Raw genomic sequence first — 19,637 nt, forward strand, 5'->3', positions numbered from 1 at the left:
CAGAAGTGGTTAGAACGTGACTTTCTGGCTTGATCATACTTGAGCTGAATGTAAAATAAATTGCTAGAGGCTGATATCAGAGAACCTCCTGCATGTAGGCTCTTTTCTCCTCTGTGTCTCACCCTGTAGTTATAGAATTATACAATTAAAAAATACATGATATCAAGTAAATGCTGGGAACAATTTAATTAAAGGGGACCTTTTATGGTTTTCTTTATTTCTTTGCTTTATATATAGTGTCACAGTGAAGGATGTTCATATTTAATGTGACCAAAGTTTCAAATCCTGAACTCTGAGCAAATATTGCAGGTTTCCTACAAGAGTTTTTTTCTACTCTGGCTACAGAATGACATCATAGTTTGCCGATATCTTTATATGGCCATCTGCTTCAAGCCCCCAACAGTGCTGGGCTTTGAGACTAATTTTACAATTTTTGGCCACACATAGAATTACACTGTCTCGGTGCATCACATGATGCTATTGGCATTCCTACTGACTTAAATTACAAAAGAGATGTCTTTAAATATGAGGAAACATTTTGGAGCATCAAAACACTCATGAAATGACTTGTTTCACTCAGGAATTGACCTATTCAGTCTGATAACATTTCACAAGCCTAGAATAGCCACACGATTAAAAATTTTTATCTCCATATAAGTTAGCCATAATTTCATGCTGCACAAATTGAGCTCTTGCTTCATGAGCTAATGAGCAACTTTCATATGAATAAACAGAGGCCCATCTCAACGCTGTATCCAGTTCTCTTGATTCGTCCATGATGTGCTATAGGCATGCTACTGCAAGTGTTTACATTATGTAGCCTACAATGCAACATGAAGCTACATGCCAACGTAAACCAAACATGTAATGTTAGTTGCCAATGTAAATTTCTCTCCAATTTCAGATCATATTCCTGCTGGAACATGTCCACTTGTGTTTGGAAGCTTTAATTGCTGATTTTTCTCACAATAAAAAGTGCAGCTATTGTCCATCACAGCAGGGATTCCAAAAGAATCCAAAATCTACCAATCACTCAGTGAGCTGCCATTGTGTTTTTGGCTCGTTAGTAAAGCAAATCTAGCAGCCACTTTCATATTTTACCTGCATTTGGCTGTTGGCTGGTGCTAATTTCCAATCCTGGTTACAGTCATTGCCTCAGCTGCAATGATGGTGCAGAGAAGCCAAGATATGGAAGACCCAGAAGAGCTGACCAATCAAAGCAGACTGGGTTTTTTAGGAGGGGGGCTTTAAAAGACAGGCGCTTAGCCGAATGTTTCAGACAGAGGGTCAATACAGGTGTTCCAGCATAGACAGTATGAGGAAAATAAAGTTTTTTTTTAAACATTATCACATGTAAACTTCTAGGATGGGTTCTAGTAGAAACCTTAAACACAAGTATGAACCTGGAAGTTAGCGTAATAGGCCCCCTTTAAAAGTCTTTACATGAACGCTGCAGTAGAAGTAGATCACATATCCTCACTAAGTCTTTTTTTGGCTGCTTCAACAGAAACACAAGGTGGATCTATTCCATAAGCTGCGTCATGTGATGAATGAGCTCATCGACCTGCGTCGGCAGCTGATCCAGGGTCACCTCGCCCAGGACCAGACCCGTGAGATCAAGAGGCACATCACTGTACGGCTTGACTGGGGCAATGAGTGAGTTACTCTTCTACTTAGCGCATTGTGTCAAGATTGGCTATCATGGAATGCAATATTTCTTTGGCACCGGAGAGATCTACAACCCTGGATGAGTGGGTGCGAAATAGCATCCGCTATGATGTAATTTTATGGTCATTTAGCAGATGAGTGAATCTCAAGCGGCTTAAAGTCAATGCACATCCCCCTGGAGGAACTGTAAAGCCATATTCTTACTGATGCCAGTTTTAAACTCCATCCAGCTGAGCTGTGACAGACATCCATAACAGAGATAAAGATGTGAGGGCTGCAGCTCAGCCAAGGAATAACTTAATGTAGGGAGGGGGCATTTGTCAGTTTATTGTAAGATTTATTGCACAATTGCACATAAAAGTACACAGATATTTACTTGAAGTCTGTGTGTTAATGTATAAAAAAAAATTCTCAGGAATTGAGCCTGAGATACACTGTATTTTGTTCACCATGCGTGTTGAGGTCAGTGCTCTGTGGTGCACACTGACCTGAGAATTGTCGTGATCTAATTTCATGGTCAAAAGATCACAGCAGCACTGATAGTACTCCATGATTTCTATGCTGCACAAGTGAAGAGTTACAGTATGATTTAGAGCAGCATGAAGCAGAGGTGTAAGGAAACATTCACTTCAGCGCTGTACCAGCACCTCTTTAATCCCATACACTCTTTCTTTGATGGGTCTCTTTCATACAAACTCATGTGGAGTGGATAAGCACTGTTCAAACCCACAAATCCCGACTCCACTACAAGATCCAAATGTTTCCAGAGTTGCCAAAAATGTCTCATACACAAGACTGATCTAAAATTGTCTGTTGGATGTGATGTGCAGCCGTAAAGAATTAGTTTTCTGCTTGAATATTTTATCCGTTATCAGTTATGCATCAAACTGAAGTTGGAGCAAACTGATACAAAACACAGTTTACATGAGAAGAAGCTGAGACATATAAACTATTTTTTTGTGTGTTTACGCTTTTGTTACGTTATATTTTTACTCTACACTACATTTACTTATATTGTCAGTACAGCAACATGTTGCATTCGTCAGACAGCTGTTTTGCAAATCAATTTCATGATGCATTGCTGGAGTTTTAACTAACTAACACTATGTTATGATGATGATAATAAATGTGCTCATGATGCAGAATGGCCCCTTTCAGAGTGATATACACATTATATCATTGGTTACTGAAATGATGCAGTAAGAGCAGTATTTTTTTGCTGTTGCTGGTGGAGGTGGAGCTACATTTAAAACCTTTAAATTCTGATGGGTAGTTACTTTAACATTGGTGTCTGATAAAGTTATCTTGTGTTTAAAATCTTAAAGCAAAAGTTTAACAATTTGGGAAACTTGCCACTATTAGCTAAAACTAGGCCCTGAGCAGTTGCCAGGCAACCAGCAGAGACTACTGTGCTTAGCCAAGAGATAGTCTGGCACATAATCCCCCACAAAAAACAGCAAACTGTCGCTTTTACACTTCAGTTTTTGTACGGAATTAACAAAAAAGATATAGCATTTTAATTAGTGAGTGTTAGAGGTGGTAGGCAGATTTGGTACCTTCAGACAGAGCCAGACTCGCTGTTTCCTCCTGTTTCCAGTCTGCATTCTAAACTGAGCTAACCAGCAGCTGGTCATAACTTTATTTTAACCGTACAATCATGACAGTGGTATCAACCCTCTCATCAAACTCGCTGCCAGAAATCAAATAAACATATTTCCCAAAATGTCAAACTATTTCTTTAAGGCCCAGGCCGCCAAACTGACATTAAAGAACTCATGGCGACAAAGGCTGGCTGTTGCATCATCTCACGTTAGTACAACGAATAGCCAACTAGCACGTTTGTTCTGCAACTGCATGAGAGGGGATAAGTGTCCACCAGCAGGCAGTGGTAGTCTATTTGTCATTCAAAATGGGGAAATTGCAAGACCGACAGGACGGATTCAAGATGCCACTTTGCACACTTTGCACAGCCTGATAATGAACGAACAAGGGAAATTAACTCTGTGTTGGTGAACAATAACACAGATATTACAAACCATTTCCGCTAAACAGCTCAATGGCTAAAAAAGTAATCTTATCTAATATAACAAGTGTTTTGATCCCACTCCCTCTTAACTTAAGCCCTTTGTCTGCTTTCCTTAATTCACTTTCTCTTTTCATACACTGAACTGGAGAGCAAGTCAGAGTGATTTTTTTTCACTGACGGGCTCAGCCATCTTCTCCGTCTCTGCCAACTTCTTGCCGATGCAACATGCTGAATTGGTGCAAAAAGAGTCTGACAATGTCTGAGTTGTGCCAACAGCACGGGACCCTTGGTTAGGGTGACAAACACTCACCGATATCCTGTCGTTAATGGCTTAGTTTGTTAAAGTTACAGTCTTGAAGATGTCTGTTTGGTTCTCCTTGGCGGCACGTTTGGCGATAAGTGGTGATTGCAAGTGTGTTGTTTTTGGATCTCACTCTCCAGAGATCCGAACAATGTCACCTGTGTGACGTCATCACTCTTTTCTTTGCTTGTTCGGCAAGAGACAGAAGAAAAATGTACACTGCCCCATACACAAATGAGGTGAAGCGCGAGTCTGTGGTGTTTGCGCCCTCTACCCTCTCTGGCAGACCAGCCTCTGCTCGACAACACATCACTAATTTGTGATTTCTCCCAGGAAGGTTGCCACAGACACCCAGTTTGTGCTACTGCAAATGCAAGGGCTTTCATTAGTAGGCCATAAGCACCATCATCATTGTGTTACTTTATTTGGCAATAAATAGCGACTTAATAGACATTTATAAATATGAAAACCTTTGAGATGAGTACTTTAATATGTAAACTAGTAACTTAAGATTTCAGATAACTAGAGTAAAGTAAAAAGTACAATATTTCTCTCTTAAATGTAGCAGTATAAAGTAGCAAATAACAGAAACAGCATGTTTATAAAGTGATGCTTTTATGCTGGATATATTACCAAGTTGAATTAGACACATTAGGGCATTTTTTTATCATCTTTCAGAATGAACTTTCTTCTTCTTACACCCCTAATCCCTCTTTCACCAGGCACCTCGGCTTAGACCTTGTTCCCAGGAAAGAGTTTGAGATGGTGGATCCGGATCAGATCAGTGTATCAGAGCTACACAAACTGGTATGTTGGATGGAAAATATTCTTGAACCATGCATGCTTTACAAATTCACCCCGTGAATTATTGAATGCAATAAATTAGTAAAGTAAATGTACATTCTATGTAGGATAGTTAAACACATTCTGCAGCATGCACATACTACAGTATGTCTTTTGCAGTGACTCAAATAATTCTGGCTTTACATACTGTGAGCTTTTTTTTCCTGCCTTTTATTTTCATTGCCATGTTTTGCATATAACAATGTGTTGTTGTTGGATGTGTAGGGATGTGTGAATGTACCGATTATCAAATCATCCATAAGAAGGTGACTCACAAGAGACAGAGAGTGCGAATCAGCTGTTGAAGCTTTCTCATGTGACCTGTTCTTTATGCTTATCTTACCGCCATATTGAGTGTGTCCCTTTCCTTGCATGCACGTGACTCTCACAAGCGTGATTGCCAGCTTGCAATGCAGACATAATGCAAAGTGACAGTCCCAGGTGAGGCTATGGGAAAATACATACAAATCAATTTTTTATTGTTATTTTTAAAAATAAATTACATATTTTAGCCGTAGTTGCTCAGTCCCTCAACCGACTAGAGACATATTATCCATGAATAAATAATGCTTCAAATGTATTTTGGCTTTGGTGACATGGAACTTTCAAATGTATACACAGACAGTAAGAGAGAGACAGAGAGGAGACAGAGAGGAGACTTAGGAGACGTACTGAGGCAGATCGAATTTTAGAAATATGCGATTACAGCACAGATGTTATGAAATCTAATGTAATACTGCTGGAGACTGTTATCTAGGAGGGAGATCCTTTCTGGTCAGAAGTTGAAGCTCCATATGCTGATCAAAACACACTCCAACTGCCCTGCAGCCTCCTATTATCCCATTGCCATGTTTCTCAGCTTTGCACGCAGAATGTTTGTGCACTAAATGCTCTGTACAGAAACAACAGCGTAGCTCTTCCTTGCCAAAAAGCCTCCTGACTCTGTCGATGAAAGTGAGCTTGTTTTTGGCAGGGCACAAGGTCTTGGCACCTCTTCAGGTAGCAGAGTAGAGGAGTTCTTTCAGGCTGCTGAGCTGAGAGGTGTGTGTGGGCGATACTGGCTTTGTCCTCTCATCTCCCACACGCTCACGTTTTGCCTCATGTGGGCTTCTTTTAGCGCTGCAGGAGCAGTAGTATAGCCACTCTGCAACGTACGTAGGTCAAAATTTTGTCATATTTGAAGCATCAACCGAGGCATCGTTCAGGTAGTGTGTGTCTGAAGCTGCTATAAGGTAAATAAGTTCAGTGCTGTGTGGGAAGAGTAAAGAATGGGCCGACTGATCTGACAACTTTCCTTTGAACTCTGCTCTTTTTTAGCATGTATCCAGCAGACACTGTGGCCAGCAAAGCACAAACCAGGTATAGTCTTTTTTAAGATGCTTGTTTACAAAATCACCAGTCCTTTCATCCTGTGCCAGCCTCTTCATCTCTCATTTTAGATTTCTCTCTGTACACTGCCACCTTTAGACCTGGAGATCCAGGAATTTCTCTAATTGCACCGAGAGTAAGAGCTTGTAGGGCTGAAAAGCCCTTTATATGAAATTAAAATTACAAGGTGTCACTGCCACGCTTCATAAGAACCTCACAGCATCACTGCCAGGGTGTGAGGGTTGATTCCCACTGGGACCACACATGCCCCAAGATGTATGCACAAATGAGACTGCAGTGTAGATAGCTGTGTCCACTGAATTTCATTTATGAGGAAACACCAGTTTAAAGACTTGTTGCAACTGCAACAAATCATTAAGGTATGCAGTGTTTTTAGTATGTCGTTTATGGCCTATTTGTCACGTATTACATCTCCCATTAAAGCTTTATATTTATAGAAAGAGGGCCTTATATGGGCCAGCGTATAGGATTTAGGGGGATATATTGGCAGAAATGAGCGATAATATAATCAGTTTGTTTTTTTTAGTGTGTAATCACCTGATAATTATAGTTGTTGTGTTTTCGTTACCTTAGAATGAGCCGTTTAAATCTACATAGGGAGTGGGTCTTTGTTTTTTTGAGATCACCGTTTTGCACCACCAAGTAGCCCAAAGGGGACCAACCTAACATTGACTCTAGTGTTTCTGCATCAGGCACTGTAGTTAGAAGCCCCTCTGCAACAAGCCCTGATGGAAAAACAATGATTTGTAACTAATGCGAATAAGTCTGCTCCAAGTTAAAACCCTCTGAACAATGAACACTTAAAGAATTCTAACCAGGAAAAGTTTCAGCTGGTTGCAATCTACAATCCTCACCACTACATGCCACTAAAACTCCTAAATCTTGCATACTGTCTTTCACTAATCACACTAAATACACCAGTAGCAGCAGCTTTTCACAAGTCAGGTGTACGCAGGGGTGTATCTAGGATTTGAGGACATTTGGGGCCCAGCCAGTATCACTGTTAAGGGTTTTTTTTTTTTTTTTTTTAAAAAAAAAAAAAAAAAGCTTTATTTTGATGTTTTAATGCCCTGTGGCACCTTGTTTACATTAAAATTACCAAAAAAAATCCCATCTATTTTACATGTGAGTTAGAAAATGTTTAGGGGGCCACCTGTCACCCTGTCGTGGCCCAGATTTGGCTTACGGGTCATTAAAGGAATAGTTAGACATATTGAGAAAAACCATTGTTGGTTCTGTTGATTCAAATGAGAGGACTGATACCACTCTCATGTCTGTCCATCAAATGTGAAGCTACCACCAGCAGCCAGTTAGCCTAGCTACCCTGGCTCTGTATGAAGATAGCGAAAAAACAGACCCACCAGAGCTGTAGTTTCCATGACTCATTCATCATTTCTTGTAACTTGCATGTCCACTGAGTCTACTGTAAATAGCATGAACATGTGACAGGATGAAATACTCAGTGGACCATATATCAATAAATTATTCGCCCCGCACAGTGCCCCCATTGATCTGTTAAATAAGCTTATCTATATACGTAGTGGCAGGTACTTGGCCTTGCTCACAGTGAGGACCCGTCTTGTTAGCGGTCACTTTCTTCTTCGTTCCCAGGGTGACAGCATGAGACAGCGCCATGGTGACGGTTGCCGTGTCCCTGTGTCGCACCACCTCTTCATCAATCTGAAGAGCTTTACTTACAACAGCATCAGCGAGGACGCGGACGTCTTCTTCTCTCTGTACGACACTCGTGAGGCCAAACAGATCAGGTACACGAAACAGCCCTGCAATGTATATTGTATTCATGCAAGGGCAAACACACTATTTCTGTCCAGCAGAGTGACTGAGGCATTCAGTGGTTGGCAGACACTCTGACACTTTCAACTGGCTTCTTTTGTAGTGAGAAGTTCATGGTGAAACTGAACAAAAATGGAGGACCAAAGAATCCAGAGAAGGTTGATCGTCTGTGTGCTCTCTTTACGGTAATACATTTTCCCTTCTTTAGCATGAAATAAAAATATTCAGCATTTCAACTTTTCTGCTAACATTATTCATCCCTTTTTTCTTCAGGACCTGAGCAGCAAAGACTTGAAGAGAGACCTGTACATTGTTGCACACGTCATCAGAACTGGTAAATAAAGTACAGTGTTCAATCACAGCAGTTTTTCACTCACCAGTTCTTCTCCTTAGCACCTCCCTCTCCTTTTTGTTTTCAGGTCGTATGCTACTGAACGACTCAAAGAAAGGCCCGCCTCATGTGCAGTACAGACGACCTTATGGGTGCGCTGTTCTCGCCATGAGTGATGTTTTCCACACCATCACAGACCTCAAAGAGGAGAAGGACTTTGTACTCAAAGTTTACACGTGAGTATATATGTGCAGCACATTCTCATCCCAGCTCATCAAATAACGCCACCGACAGTTGACTTTAATGTCTACATTTGACTCGCTTGGTGTCCTCCTGTGTCTGTTGTCGAGGTTCCTGGATGCTGTGTTAATTAACTTCTGCTATATGCATTGTGTCTTTTCAAAAAATACAGTTCCATTTTTATAGGAAATGTACAGTTTCAGCTCATTACACACAGTCTTTTTCAAAATACACTTAACAACATTACTGAAACATGTTGAATTTACATTTATTTTCTTGTGCAACAAAAGCATCTGATCAAGTTGATAAAAAAATCATGGTTTCCCTTATTATTCATACAGGAAGTAAACAGATAGCATGTAAAAATCAGGGGTTTGTTGGATCCACTTAACCTCCTGCCCACCTTACAGGGACTTTCCAGCTTCTTATATAATGTAGCTATCAGTGTCTTCAGTTTCAACCCTGTGCAGTATCAGTGGAATGCATATCATATCCCCTTTTTGCGTTGGCCTGATGTCGAAATCACTGACCAAGCGGCCATATTTGACGAGTTGGGAATAAAAATGGGCTGACATGAAGCTCTTTTTCTTGATTATGAATGCAGCAGTGCAAAAAAATATTCATCTGGCATTTTAAGGTGTGAAACTGAATATTACCATAAAAATGGACAGTGTAATTGCTCAGTGGTTGCATGGCTTCTGTTACTGTTGGAAATACACTTCAAGAGTCAATGCAGTGGGGCGGGAATGTGTGAATGTTCTGCAAATGTTGCGCATGACAACCTAGTGCTTCAGTGTTGATGCCTGGTGTGTTTTGACCAGAATGATAATGAAGTGTCCTCTGGAAAATCAATAGCTGCTCACCCCGGGCCTGAGATAGGGCCCTTGGCGTGTTGTGAATCTGGCTGCTTCTGTTAGGCTTCGCCACAGAGAGTCACTCCTGTACGCCGGCCAACCCAGTGAAGGAGGGAGACACAGAGAAGGAGAGGGGAAGAGACCGAGAGAGATGACACTTAGATAATTGAGCAAAGTTAGAGGGCATAGAAAAAAACAACACCAAGCTCAGCATTTTCTTCTGTCAGTCAACAGTTAGAATGTGTCCTTGTGTCCTCCTCAGCATCCACTCCAGGTCAGAGGTCATTCATATACTTTTCCATCCTGTTGTTTGTGATGTTTTTCTCGCGTAGTATTTTCAGGAGAGCTTTACAGCTCGGTGTGAAATAAAAGATTTCCAGAATAGAAAGCTGTCATTGTTATTGGATTCCTCTGCTGCGGTGAAGAGCTCTTCCCTTTTAAAAAAGCAAGCAGTGATTCAGTGCTGAGCTGCCTCCAAACTGTCGGCTCCTATAACGCTCCAGTCTGTGCATTTCCCCATGCCATCCCAGGGGCCTACGGGCCCACAGTAATGAAAAAGGCTGGTAGAGAGCTGGCTGTCAGGTTTGCTTAGTGAGCTGTGCATTTGGGCTAATGTGCTGCTTGATAGCACCTCCCCCTGCTGCTACCTTTTCTCCAGGAGGAAATCGGCTCTGGGACACATGCTGTTCATGTAGTCCCCATGCACACAATCCCCATCTCTCCATCTGGACCCACTAATGGGCGCGTTGTCAACATCCCCACCCCACTGTCTTTCTCTCCAGATGTAACAACGAGAACGAGTGGTACCAGATACAGGAAAACATCATCCGCAAGTCCAACACCAAGTACTCAGCTCCCAGCACCAACTATGGTAAATATGTTGTCTCTGCAGATCTGTTACCTGTTTGCTCTCCCGAGGATTAGATTTGCACCCTTGAAAGAAAAAAAAAAGTGGTCTAGAGTTTAAAGAGAAAAGTGAAGGGCAAAGTAAATGTTTCTTGCTGATGTTTTTATCTAAAGCAGCTCAAAGTGAGTAAACAGGTTAGGGTTGTCCGCTGCAGTTAAATAGTCAAAAAAATTACATGCTTTGTTTTTCCAAAATACTATTCCTTGACCATGATGGGATCATCATGAGATCAAGGAAAGACGAAAAGGTGAATTCACAAGGACTTAGGAAAAGACGACCTTGGTGCTAAGAGAGTCCATCTGCACTTACACTAGGCAACAGAGTTATGCAACAGTAGATGTTTTGACGTGGGTCTGTTAGATACTTCGCCCTGTGTGTTCTTACCATGTTGTTAAGGCCCAGACACACCAAAGCAACATCAAACAACTACTGGTGATGAAGGCTGACTTTTGCATTGCATCACATTGCATGTGTCTCAGTCAAAAAGTTTCACTTGAACACAACAAAAAGACTACAGCCAACAGCCAACTAGCACTGCATGAGAGAAAAAAACTCTTTATATCAGCAGGCGGCAGAAATCTGACCATCAGCTTGGTGTGTCAGGGACTTTAGCATTGATTTAAAAAAACAAGAATGTAGTATTGCTTAAGTTATTGCTGGCAGTGTTGTAATTCAAGTTTGGATTAACAGGATGAAATCACTTATTTTTTTTCTCCAGATATTTAAAGGAATAGTTCAACTTTCAGCATTTTAACTTTCTTGCCCAAGAGATAAATGAACAGATTGTCAGCCCTCATGTCTGTTTGGTAAATAAAAAGCTACAGACGGTAGACATTTAGCTTAGTACAATATTAGAAACAGTAAAAAACAGCGAGCCTGGCTCTATCCAAAGGTAAAATAGTATTCCAACCAGCACCTCTAAAGCTCATTAATTAACCCATCATATCTTATTTAATTTGATTATGAACAATAACAGAGGTGTTAGGTCTGCAGTTTACGGGGGATTACGTGGGGGTATAATTTCTTGGCCGGGAGCAGTGACTTCTGCTCCTGGCCAAGAAATAGAAATTGTCCTTCATAAAGCCAGTTGGCTCCTGGCTGCAGCTATATATTTAATGAAAAATAAGAGGGTGGCATCAATATTCAGCATAGAAACTATACTCTGATATTTATGAATATAAAGTTAACTTAAACTCAAGGGGGTGAACTGTTCCTTTAAGCAGTCGTGCTATGTGGAGTTTTAAAATGGCCTCACCGTAAGCGTGAACTCTGCTTATTCACTATTACTTCTTTTTTTATGAGTAACTCACAGTTTGATATATGACTCATGCCTTATAAAAATCTGTCACTAGATTTGTGTGGTAGCCATTTTTTTTCGAGCTTCTTTGCGTAATTCCACTACACCATTTTCTCCTCCTTTCTTCTGTTGTTCCTGGCTCTGATCACGTCTCTTCATACACTCCTGTGTCTGTCTTCTCCTCCCCCACATTCTGACTAATGTCCTTTAAATACCCCACTGTCCCTCCCTTCTCCCATCTCCCTACCTCCTCGTCCCATTGCTTGCCTTCCTTTCAATTCCACTTTCCTCCTACAACCCCACACCTCTTCATCTGCCCTTTCCCCCCCGTACTCACACACAAACGTGCCCACCCCCACTCTCTCCTCCTGCCCCCAGGCCTCATCATTTCCCTGCAGCTGCTGCGGGGTGAGCTGGAGCAGATCAGACGGGAGAACCAAGCTGTGTTCAACAGGGCCTTGGCACTTACACGCAAGCTGGGTTTCCCAGATGTCATCCTGCCAGGTAAGGAGGCAAAGAGCAGCGGGCGGTAATGGGGACAGAGAGGTTCAGGAGGAGGTGAAGACCAGAGGCCAGATGGCTTGGAGGAATGAAAGGAGGGCACGGTCACAGATCAGGATGGACAGGACAGAGACGGGGCAAGATGAATGTAAAAAAGCAAGAATGAAGGTAAAAGATTTAAAAGACAAAAACAGCAGAAAATGGTTTTAGAGAGATGTTGGACAGAGCAGACTGGGCTGCGATGACAAGGAAATCATCACAGCACCTGTTGTAAATACATCATTTATTCATTTATTTTACTTCATTAAAACAGATAAGTAAATTTAGATCCAATTCTTACTTACAACAACAAGATGGACATATGGACACATATGTATGTGTATATATATATATATATATATATATATATATATATATGTATATATATATATATATATATATATATATATGTATATATATGTATATATAGAAACAGTAGATTGAACAACATAGATATATGTTCGGTGTTCCAGGGAAGTAAATTCAAAAGCAGGTACAGTGACCAGAAACTTTCACTTACAATAAATTATTAATGGAGGGTAAAGAGTTTCACTTAATAACTGTTTGAGGTCCAAATAGCTGCAATTATCCAACGCAAACATGTTGGTATTGTATGTTTCTTCAAAACAAATGGATACGTCACATGAACACATTATTATGTAGCTTTGAAATTTAATGTTTCATCCCTGCTGTGGTTGTGTGATGTGTGGATAGGTTCAGGCAAAAAACCCATTTGGTAATGGTTAGGTTAGGAGAAAAATCCCAGCTTAAAATAACGGATTTTGGGGCACAATCACAGCAGGAAAAACAGCAATGTCTCTTTAAAAACAATCACTTTTTGTGCCACCATCCTGGCTGTAAAAGTGCCTAAAAAGCTGCAGGAAAAAACAGCGACAGGTCGCCTAAAAAAACACCCACGTCTGGAGCCTAAAAAGCCACTGGAAACACAGCTGCTGCTTGCTAACAGTGACATACTTTCAGATTGTGTAATTGTTACTTTTAGTTAAGTGTAGGATCTGAGTATTTTGGCCACCTCTGGTCTCAGTTTGTCACTCCCTATTTGTGGCAGAGGTCTTCAAAGATAACGCAAAGACAGAGAGAAAGGAAGAGGTGTGTGTTTATTTTGGTATATCTCATTAGATAACATTGCTCTGCTTTGTGTCCAATGAGAATGCATGATCCTCTCCTCTCTTCTTCTTTCTTCTCCTCTCCTCTCTTCTCTTCTCCTCTCCTCTCCTCTCCTCTCCTCTCCTCTCTTCTTCTTTCTTCTCCTCTCCTCTCCTCTCCTCTCCTCTCCTCTCCTCTCCTCTCCAGTTAGCCTGAAATACCTCCCAATATCAACCCTTGTGACTCATCCGTCCCCAAGGAAATGACTTGGATATAAATAACTATAATCTGATTTTATAAATAACGGCAATATCTTCCTCCTCTGTTGCCACTGATATTTATTGCATTAAATACTGACCTCACAAAAGGTCCTGAGGCAGCCATGAGCTACAGTATATTACAGCTCAGCAGGGTCATTTCTCAAGAACAATGACGTGTGGTGCACATCTTGCTCTTAATTTATGTTGACCACTCAGAGTTCAGCTGTGGAGCAGAGGCTGACATGTACATTGTAACTTATTAACATCGCCTAGGCAGGAGACATGTTTGTTATCATAGTCTGGGAATTTCTGAGACGTCTCTGTCCTGTTGTTGAACCTCAGAAGGTCAATGATTTTGCACATGATGTCTTAGCTCAAAGCAATACTTCACCTCCCAAAAGACTATTTGTTTATCAATTGCTAAACCCGTGTCACAATGACTTCATAAAGAATATTGTTTCTAACATGCCTCCACAGAGAATGAAGAATCCAAAAATAGAGAAAATTCTTGATATATTGAAGTGCTTTCTATTGGGGAACTACTAAGCATACAACTGGATAAATTAAACTTGGATTACGCTGCACAAGTTGTGCAAAAGTTTGTAAACAGATGTTTTCAAATAGTTTTGCTGTTGTTTAAAATGGACCCCTCTTACTTTTTTTTTTTTTTTTAAAAAACCCACTCATTTCTCTACTTTCTAAAAACCTGATGCCTACATGACTCTTAATGCTGCTTGACTGCTGACAGTTCAGGTCACAGATTCAGGTGCCTTTTGCTAGTAACTGCTAATGTAGCCTTAGGCTCCTATCCTGAAGCAGAGATGAAAAGTGGGCTTCAGAAGTCTGGTAATCTCACATCTTTCTCCACACCATTGAGAAATTTAAAAAGCTGGATATGTCCCCACTCAGCCTTGCTGCCAATTTTCCCCAGTGGCTACTTATGGTACTGCAAAGGGAAAACAACCTGCAGCCCCAAAACTATTTTCCCGTAGAACACAAAAATAAAAGAAACGTCTTGAAAACTGTTGACAGGATCCCACAAACTGCAAACAATATAAGTCAGTAGTCTTTGTATTATGGTTTTCTTTATCCATGCAGGTTTTATAATTGTGAAACCTTTCCAAATTCGAGTAAAATTATCACAATGTAAAGATTTGGAGCAGGCAAGAACAAGCAGGTGCTGGGCCACAACATGGAAGCAAATTTGATTGGTGCGGTTTTCATGAAATCGCATGGGCGCCATCTTTGAGTCCAGTATCCACTACTTATAATACATCTATTCTCTTCACTCACAGATTAAAAAAAAAATAAATAAATAAATATTATTTTCAAACTTTTCATCACCAGCTTGACCTGTAAACCTTTAAAGAGTTCTCCTTTTACCTTAAGTCTCTCTTGTGTAATGTCTCAGGTGACACACGCAACGACCTATATCTGACCCTGGAGCGGGGGGAGTTTGAGAGGGGCGGCAAGAGCGTCCAAAAGAACATCGAAGTCACGCTCTATGTACTCTACGCCGACGGGGACACTCTCAAAGTATGACACATTAGTTATTATGTGCCATATTATCCATGTATGACTCATGATGAGTGCAGTCTTCCTCCCATACATCCTCACGCTTACTTGATACATCATTAACAGTGTGTGTCATTAAACACAATCTGCTTTTCTTCTTAGGACTGCATCAGCTTGGGCAGCGGGGAGCCCAACTCCAGTGAATATCGCTCTTTTGTCCTTTACCACAATAACAGCCCTCGCTGGAGTGAGATGGTCAAGTTGCCCATTCCCATAGATCGTTTCAGAGGATCCCACCTACGCTTTGAGTTCAGACACTGCTCCAGTGAGTCACTAATGCAGCCCGGTGGCAGTCATCCCTCAGCGAACAAGTTTGTTAGGACAGATTGGATCACGCTCTGAGTTATGCAAGTATGGTTTGTGCTGTGTGGATACAAAATGATGGTGCATGATATTATGATGTGCTTTCTTTTCAGCTAAAGACAAAGGAGAGAAAAAACTGTTTGGCTTTGCCTTCACTCCTCTGATGAGAGAGGATGGGACCACACTGTCAGATGAAAGCCATGAGCTGTATGTGTACAAGGTATGTGCAGGTTTAATACACACACTTTAGATATATGTTGTTTTGTCTTTGGTGTCTCTTTGACTTTGACCTTTAGTGTCTTTAACTTTTAAATGTGAGTGCATGGAAGTGGGCCAGCTGTGATGGGGAGTCCAGTGCTGGGAGTTGGCTGTTGGCAGCTCTCTGTGTATATTTATTGTATTTTCCCAGCAGTGGACCCGAGGTCGTGGCCTGTTCTGGCTCTGACAACATGTAATTAAAAGTACTATCCATTTTGTTGTCTGCTCTCCTTCACCAAAAACATGTACATCAGATACTCTGTCATGGCTACACAGTCCTGAGGTAATGGTCCAACAGTAGCATTAAATATATGTTTTGTCCAGAGACTTTTGTCAGCTTTCTCTGGCTTGTGACCCCCATTTGTAGGTATTAAAATTCAAGAGTGACCACAGCGGTTAGAGTTACCTCAAAAATAATGTTAAGTATGACATAATCGACTAAGGGACAAAGGTGTAAATAACATGTCTGTGTATATGGAAAAGAGGTCTTAAAAAAAATCAAGAGCATGCCCAGTTGCCTTTTACTTAGCACTAGGGGTTGATCGATATTTATTTTTCATAGCTGATACCGATACTGATTATTAGTAATTAATGAGACAATGAGATAATTATGAGATAACTGATATTTGGAACTGATATGCATTTACAATAAAAATGAAAATGTTTCTGTTAATATTTAGAATTTGAATTTAACAAACTCAAACACAAAACTTTGCTGCATGTCAGCTCCTCTCTCTCCCCCTCTCATGCCATGTCTGTCCTGTCAGTTAAAGCAAAACGTCCAAGAAATAATCTTTCTGCTAAAAAACATTTGAAAATATTTACAGTATATCTATCCTAAAGATAAAGAAGAAAAAGATATGTGCGATTGTGTGCAAAAATGATGTTCCAAGATGTGTGTAAATGTAACGCTGTGTGACAGAAGTTGAAATTTAACATTAAAGTATTGTTTAGTGTCCATGGGGTGTGATGACAGTCAGTGTCAGTGGAGTTCCCGGGCCTTGTTGATGAGGCCAGCTGCAGATTAAAAGAAACTGTTTTTGAGACGTGAGGTTTTTGTCCTGATGGACCGCAGTGTCCTGCCAGAGTGGAGTGACTCAAACAGTTTGTGTTCAGGGTGGGAGGGACTGGCCACAATCTTTTCTGCCCACCAGATTATTTGATTAACTGTTTAACTAGCATCAATTTATCTGTCTTAGAAACCACCCGTGAGCCCAAACTCGAGGCTATATAGCGTAGAATGTCCCTGTCAAGCATGCTAACATTTTTAGCATGCTAAAATTATGTGCGATCAATGTAATGTTGTTAGCATGCTAAAGTGTCAGCTTCAGAATAAGAGTTTTTGTATGGGAGCACAACACATAAGCATGCACCATAAGTGTGCTTGTAGCATAGCACACAAAGCTAGAAAGCTACTCAAAGTAATATGCATATTGTGTTAATATTCTCAAGGGGTAGGTCAGCTTCTTTCATTGGTCAGTGACTGGCTGGCTGCTCCTCTGCTGCTAGGGTTTTTTTGTGCTCAGAGGCCAGTCACTGACCCTGCTGCGGTTGAGACCAGTCACTCAACTTTCTTCCCCATGATGATAATGATGATGGTTCAGTGTCATAAAGCTCTGTTCAGACCAGATATTTATGATGAGACAAGTTGCAGCTACAACTACCAGCGATGCGCTGGACTGCAGTGTTCTCAAAACCAGCAAGTTTACACCAATGCTACGAGACAAGATGGTGTATCGTCTTTATGCCAATGACTATCTGTACTGTACTGTCTCCTGGCTTTTCAGGTGCAAGTAAAGACAGTAACAATACTGTTTTTATTTTTTTGAGTACATGTGTGACATTCGCACATACGGCCTTGTCTGGCGCTGATGCTCAGGCGACACCATCAGCTGGCTTGAGTGGAGCTGAGATGGGCCAGTTCACACCGCTGCAACTTTTCTCCACATAATCTAAAACAGTTTAATCTCTTCACGAATCTGAAGTCTGAACTGGGCTTAACTCCAAATTCTCTCCAGACCTTAATTATCTTTCCCCTCTGGTATTTGTCCTTCAGTGTGATGAAAACGCCACCTTCAGTAACCAGGGCCTGTACCTCAGTCTGCCCTGCTGTAAAGAGGACTTCAACAGCTGCCCCAACCTGCCGGCCAACCTGCCCTTCCAGAGAAGCCCCAAAGAAACTTTCTGGGTCTCCACGATACTCTGCTCCACCAAACTCACACAGAACGGTAATTCAACACCTCGCATGCTAATATTTATATATTTTAACTTCCCATTCAATTCAATTTAACTCAATTTGATTTTATTCTGTTTCTAGTGGATCTTCTGGCTCTTCTGAACTGGAAGGCCCATCCGGACAGAGTTTTGGACATCCTTGGTCGATTACGTCAGATCAGCGGAGAGGAGATTGTCAAGGTCACTGTCATCACATTATTTATTTATTGATGTGAAAGTGTATTTACCTTCTGTGTGGTTGTAGTATTTACTTTTCAATGCACAATGCGAAACATCTAGATTCAACATCAATGAAATTCCCACTTTTACAGTTTTTAGTCTGAGAAAGAAAAGGCATTTTCAAGAGAGAAAAGTGTGACTTTATTGACTATACATGATATATTCTTCTTCTTATATATTGACTGATCAAGTGAGGCATTACACTTTTAAAGCTTTAAATTGTTCACATAATATAACATTCACAATTCAGTTTTTTAAGTATTGGCCAATATTTACAGTAAAACATCTGTTATTATGTAAAAACATATGTTAAACACTGTTTAGAAGTGATATCATTTCAAGATTAAAAAATTTAATTGCCAGTTTTTGGATGAAGGGGCTATCCTTTGTTTCTATTTTAGTCAGCAGCCTTTAATGTGCTGAGTGTTGTTCCTTTTTCTCCTCTCCTCACAGTTCTTGCGAGATGTCCTGGATACGCTCTTCTGTCTTTTAGATGACAACACTGATAAATACGGACCGCTGGTTTTCCAGTCACTGGTACGAAAATTAATGGAGCACATCTTCACTGCTCCACTGCTTTATGATATATTTTGTCTGTAACCAGGGGATATAAGCATAACATCTATATATTTATGTGGTTGTGTTTAGGTGTTCATCATTAACTTGCTCAGGGACAGCCGTTTCTACCACTTCAGACCTGTCATGGACTCCTACATCCAGAATCACTTTGCTGGAGCTTTGGCATACAAGTACAGCCACAAAGTCAACACAAAAATCTGAATTTACATACCTATGAAGTTATGCATGTCATTGTCTCTCATCATTTTAAACTGTGTGTGTGCAGAGAGCTGATTCGATGTCTGAAGTGGTACATGGACCGCTCAGCTGAGGTCGTCCGACAGGACCACATCCAGGAAGCCATGAGGGTAAAGTATCACACTCACTTCATTTTGCTCTGTATTGGAGCCTTCTGCTGGGATTTATTAGTAGGAAATGGACACAGAGAGGCTGGTAAGAAGTAATTTGACGCCATATGAGGCCTCAGCTGGTGACTTTTCCTGCTGAGAGAGGGGAAGTTTTAAACAAATCTTTGCAGATATTGACTTCTTTAGAGTGAAGCACTTCCACAGTCTTTTTTATGTCTGTTTATTGGTGTTTTAGTTCAACAAACAGTAAGTAATGCATACAAATAAAAAGATAGTATAAAATTTACATACACAGACACACCTAAGGGATAGGATGCATGCAGTAAATATAGAGTAGATATGAGCAAAGGTGCAAAGCTGCTTTACATGGTGATTATTGACCTCTCACAACCTATTCGTTGTAGCAAAGGATTGAGAGGATATTTACTGCCTCTCCGTAATCACTGAAGGGTTGCCAAGTCTTATGGAATATCTAAATGGAGCCTCTAAAAGTCAATCTGACTTTTTCCAGTTTAAGGTGTTGCATAACATCTTTGATCAACATGGTGTAAGTGGGAAGTTGTT

The 19,637-nt window shown here is 40.8% G+C and overlaps 1 protein-coding gene across 3 annotated transcripts in view; it reads left to right on the forward strand.

The window, feature by feature from the left end:
• Positions 1-19,637, forward strand: part of LOC121946458 (dedicator of cytokinesis protein 3-like) — a 65,628-nt gene that overhangs the window by 20,566 nt on the left and 25,425 nt on the right. For all 3 annotated transcript variants that reach the window (XM_088082052.1, XM_088082053.1, XM_088082051.1), the window contains exons 6-22: positions 1,508-1,656; positions 4,718-4,802; positions 6,156-6,197; positions 7,839-7,993; positions 8,125-8,206; positions 8,295-8,355; positions 8,441-8,588; positions 10,229-10,317; positions 12,029-12,154; positions 14,969-15,093; positions 15,235-15,397; positions 15,549-15,655; positions 17,750-17,921; positions 18,011-18,108; positions 18,601-18,684; positions 18,796-18,896; positions 18,992-19,073. In XM_088082052.1, the coding sequence (XP_087938178.1) occupies positions 1,508-1,656; positions 4,718-4,802; positions 6,156-6,197; positions 7,839-7,993; positions 8,125-8,206; positions 8,295-8,355; positions 8,441-8,588; positions 10,229-10,317; positions 12,029-12,154; positions 14,969-15,093; positions 15,235-15,397; positions 15,549-15,655; positions 17,750-17,921; positions 18,011-18,108; positions 18,601-18,684; positions 18,796-18,896; positions 18,992-19,073 (1,869 nt within the window). The remainder of the gene's footprint in view (positions 1-1,507; positions 1,657-4,717; positions 4,803-6,155; positions 6,198-7,838; positions 7,994-8,124; positions 8,207-8,294; positions 8,356-8,440; positions 8,589-10,228; positions 10,318-12,028; positions 12,155-14,968; positions 15,094-15,234; positions 15,398-15,548; positions 15,656-17,749; positions 17,922-18,010; positions 18,109-18,600; positions 18,685-18,795; positions 18,897-18,991; positions 19,074-19,637) is intronic.

The sequence above is a fragment of the Plectropomus leopardus genome, chromosome 9 (assembly GCF_026936395.1).
Source record: "Plectropomus leopardus strain MGB_pleo_1.0 chromosome 9, ASM2693639v1, whole genome shotgun sequence".
In the NCBI taxonomy this organism is placed as follows: Eukaryota; Metazoa; Chordata; class Actinopteri; order Perciformes; family Serranidae; genus Plectropomus; species Plectropomus leopardus.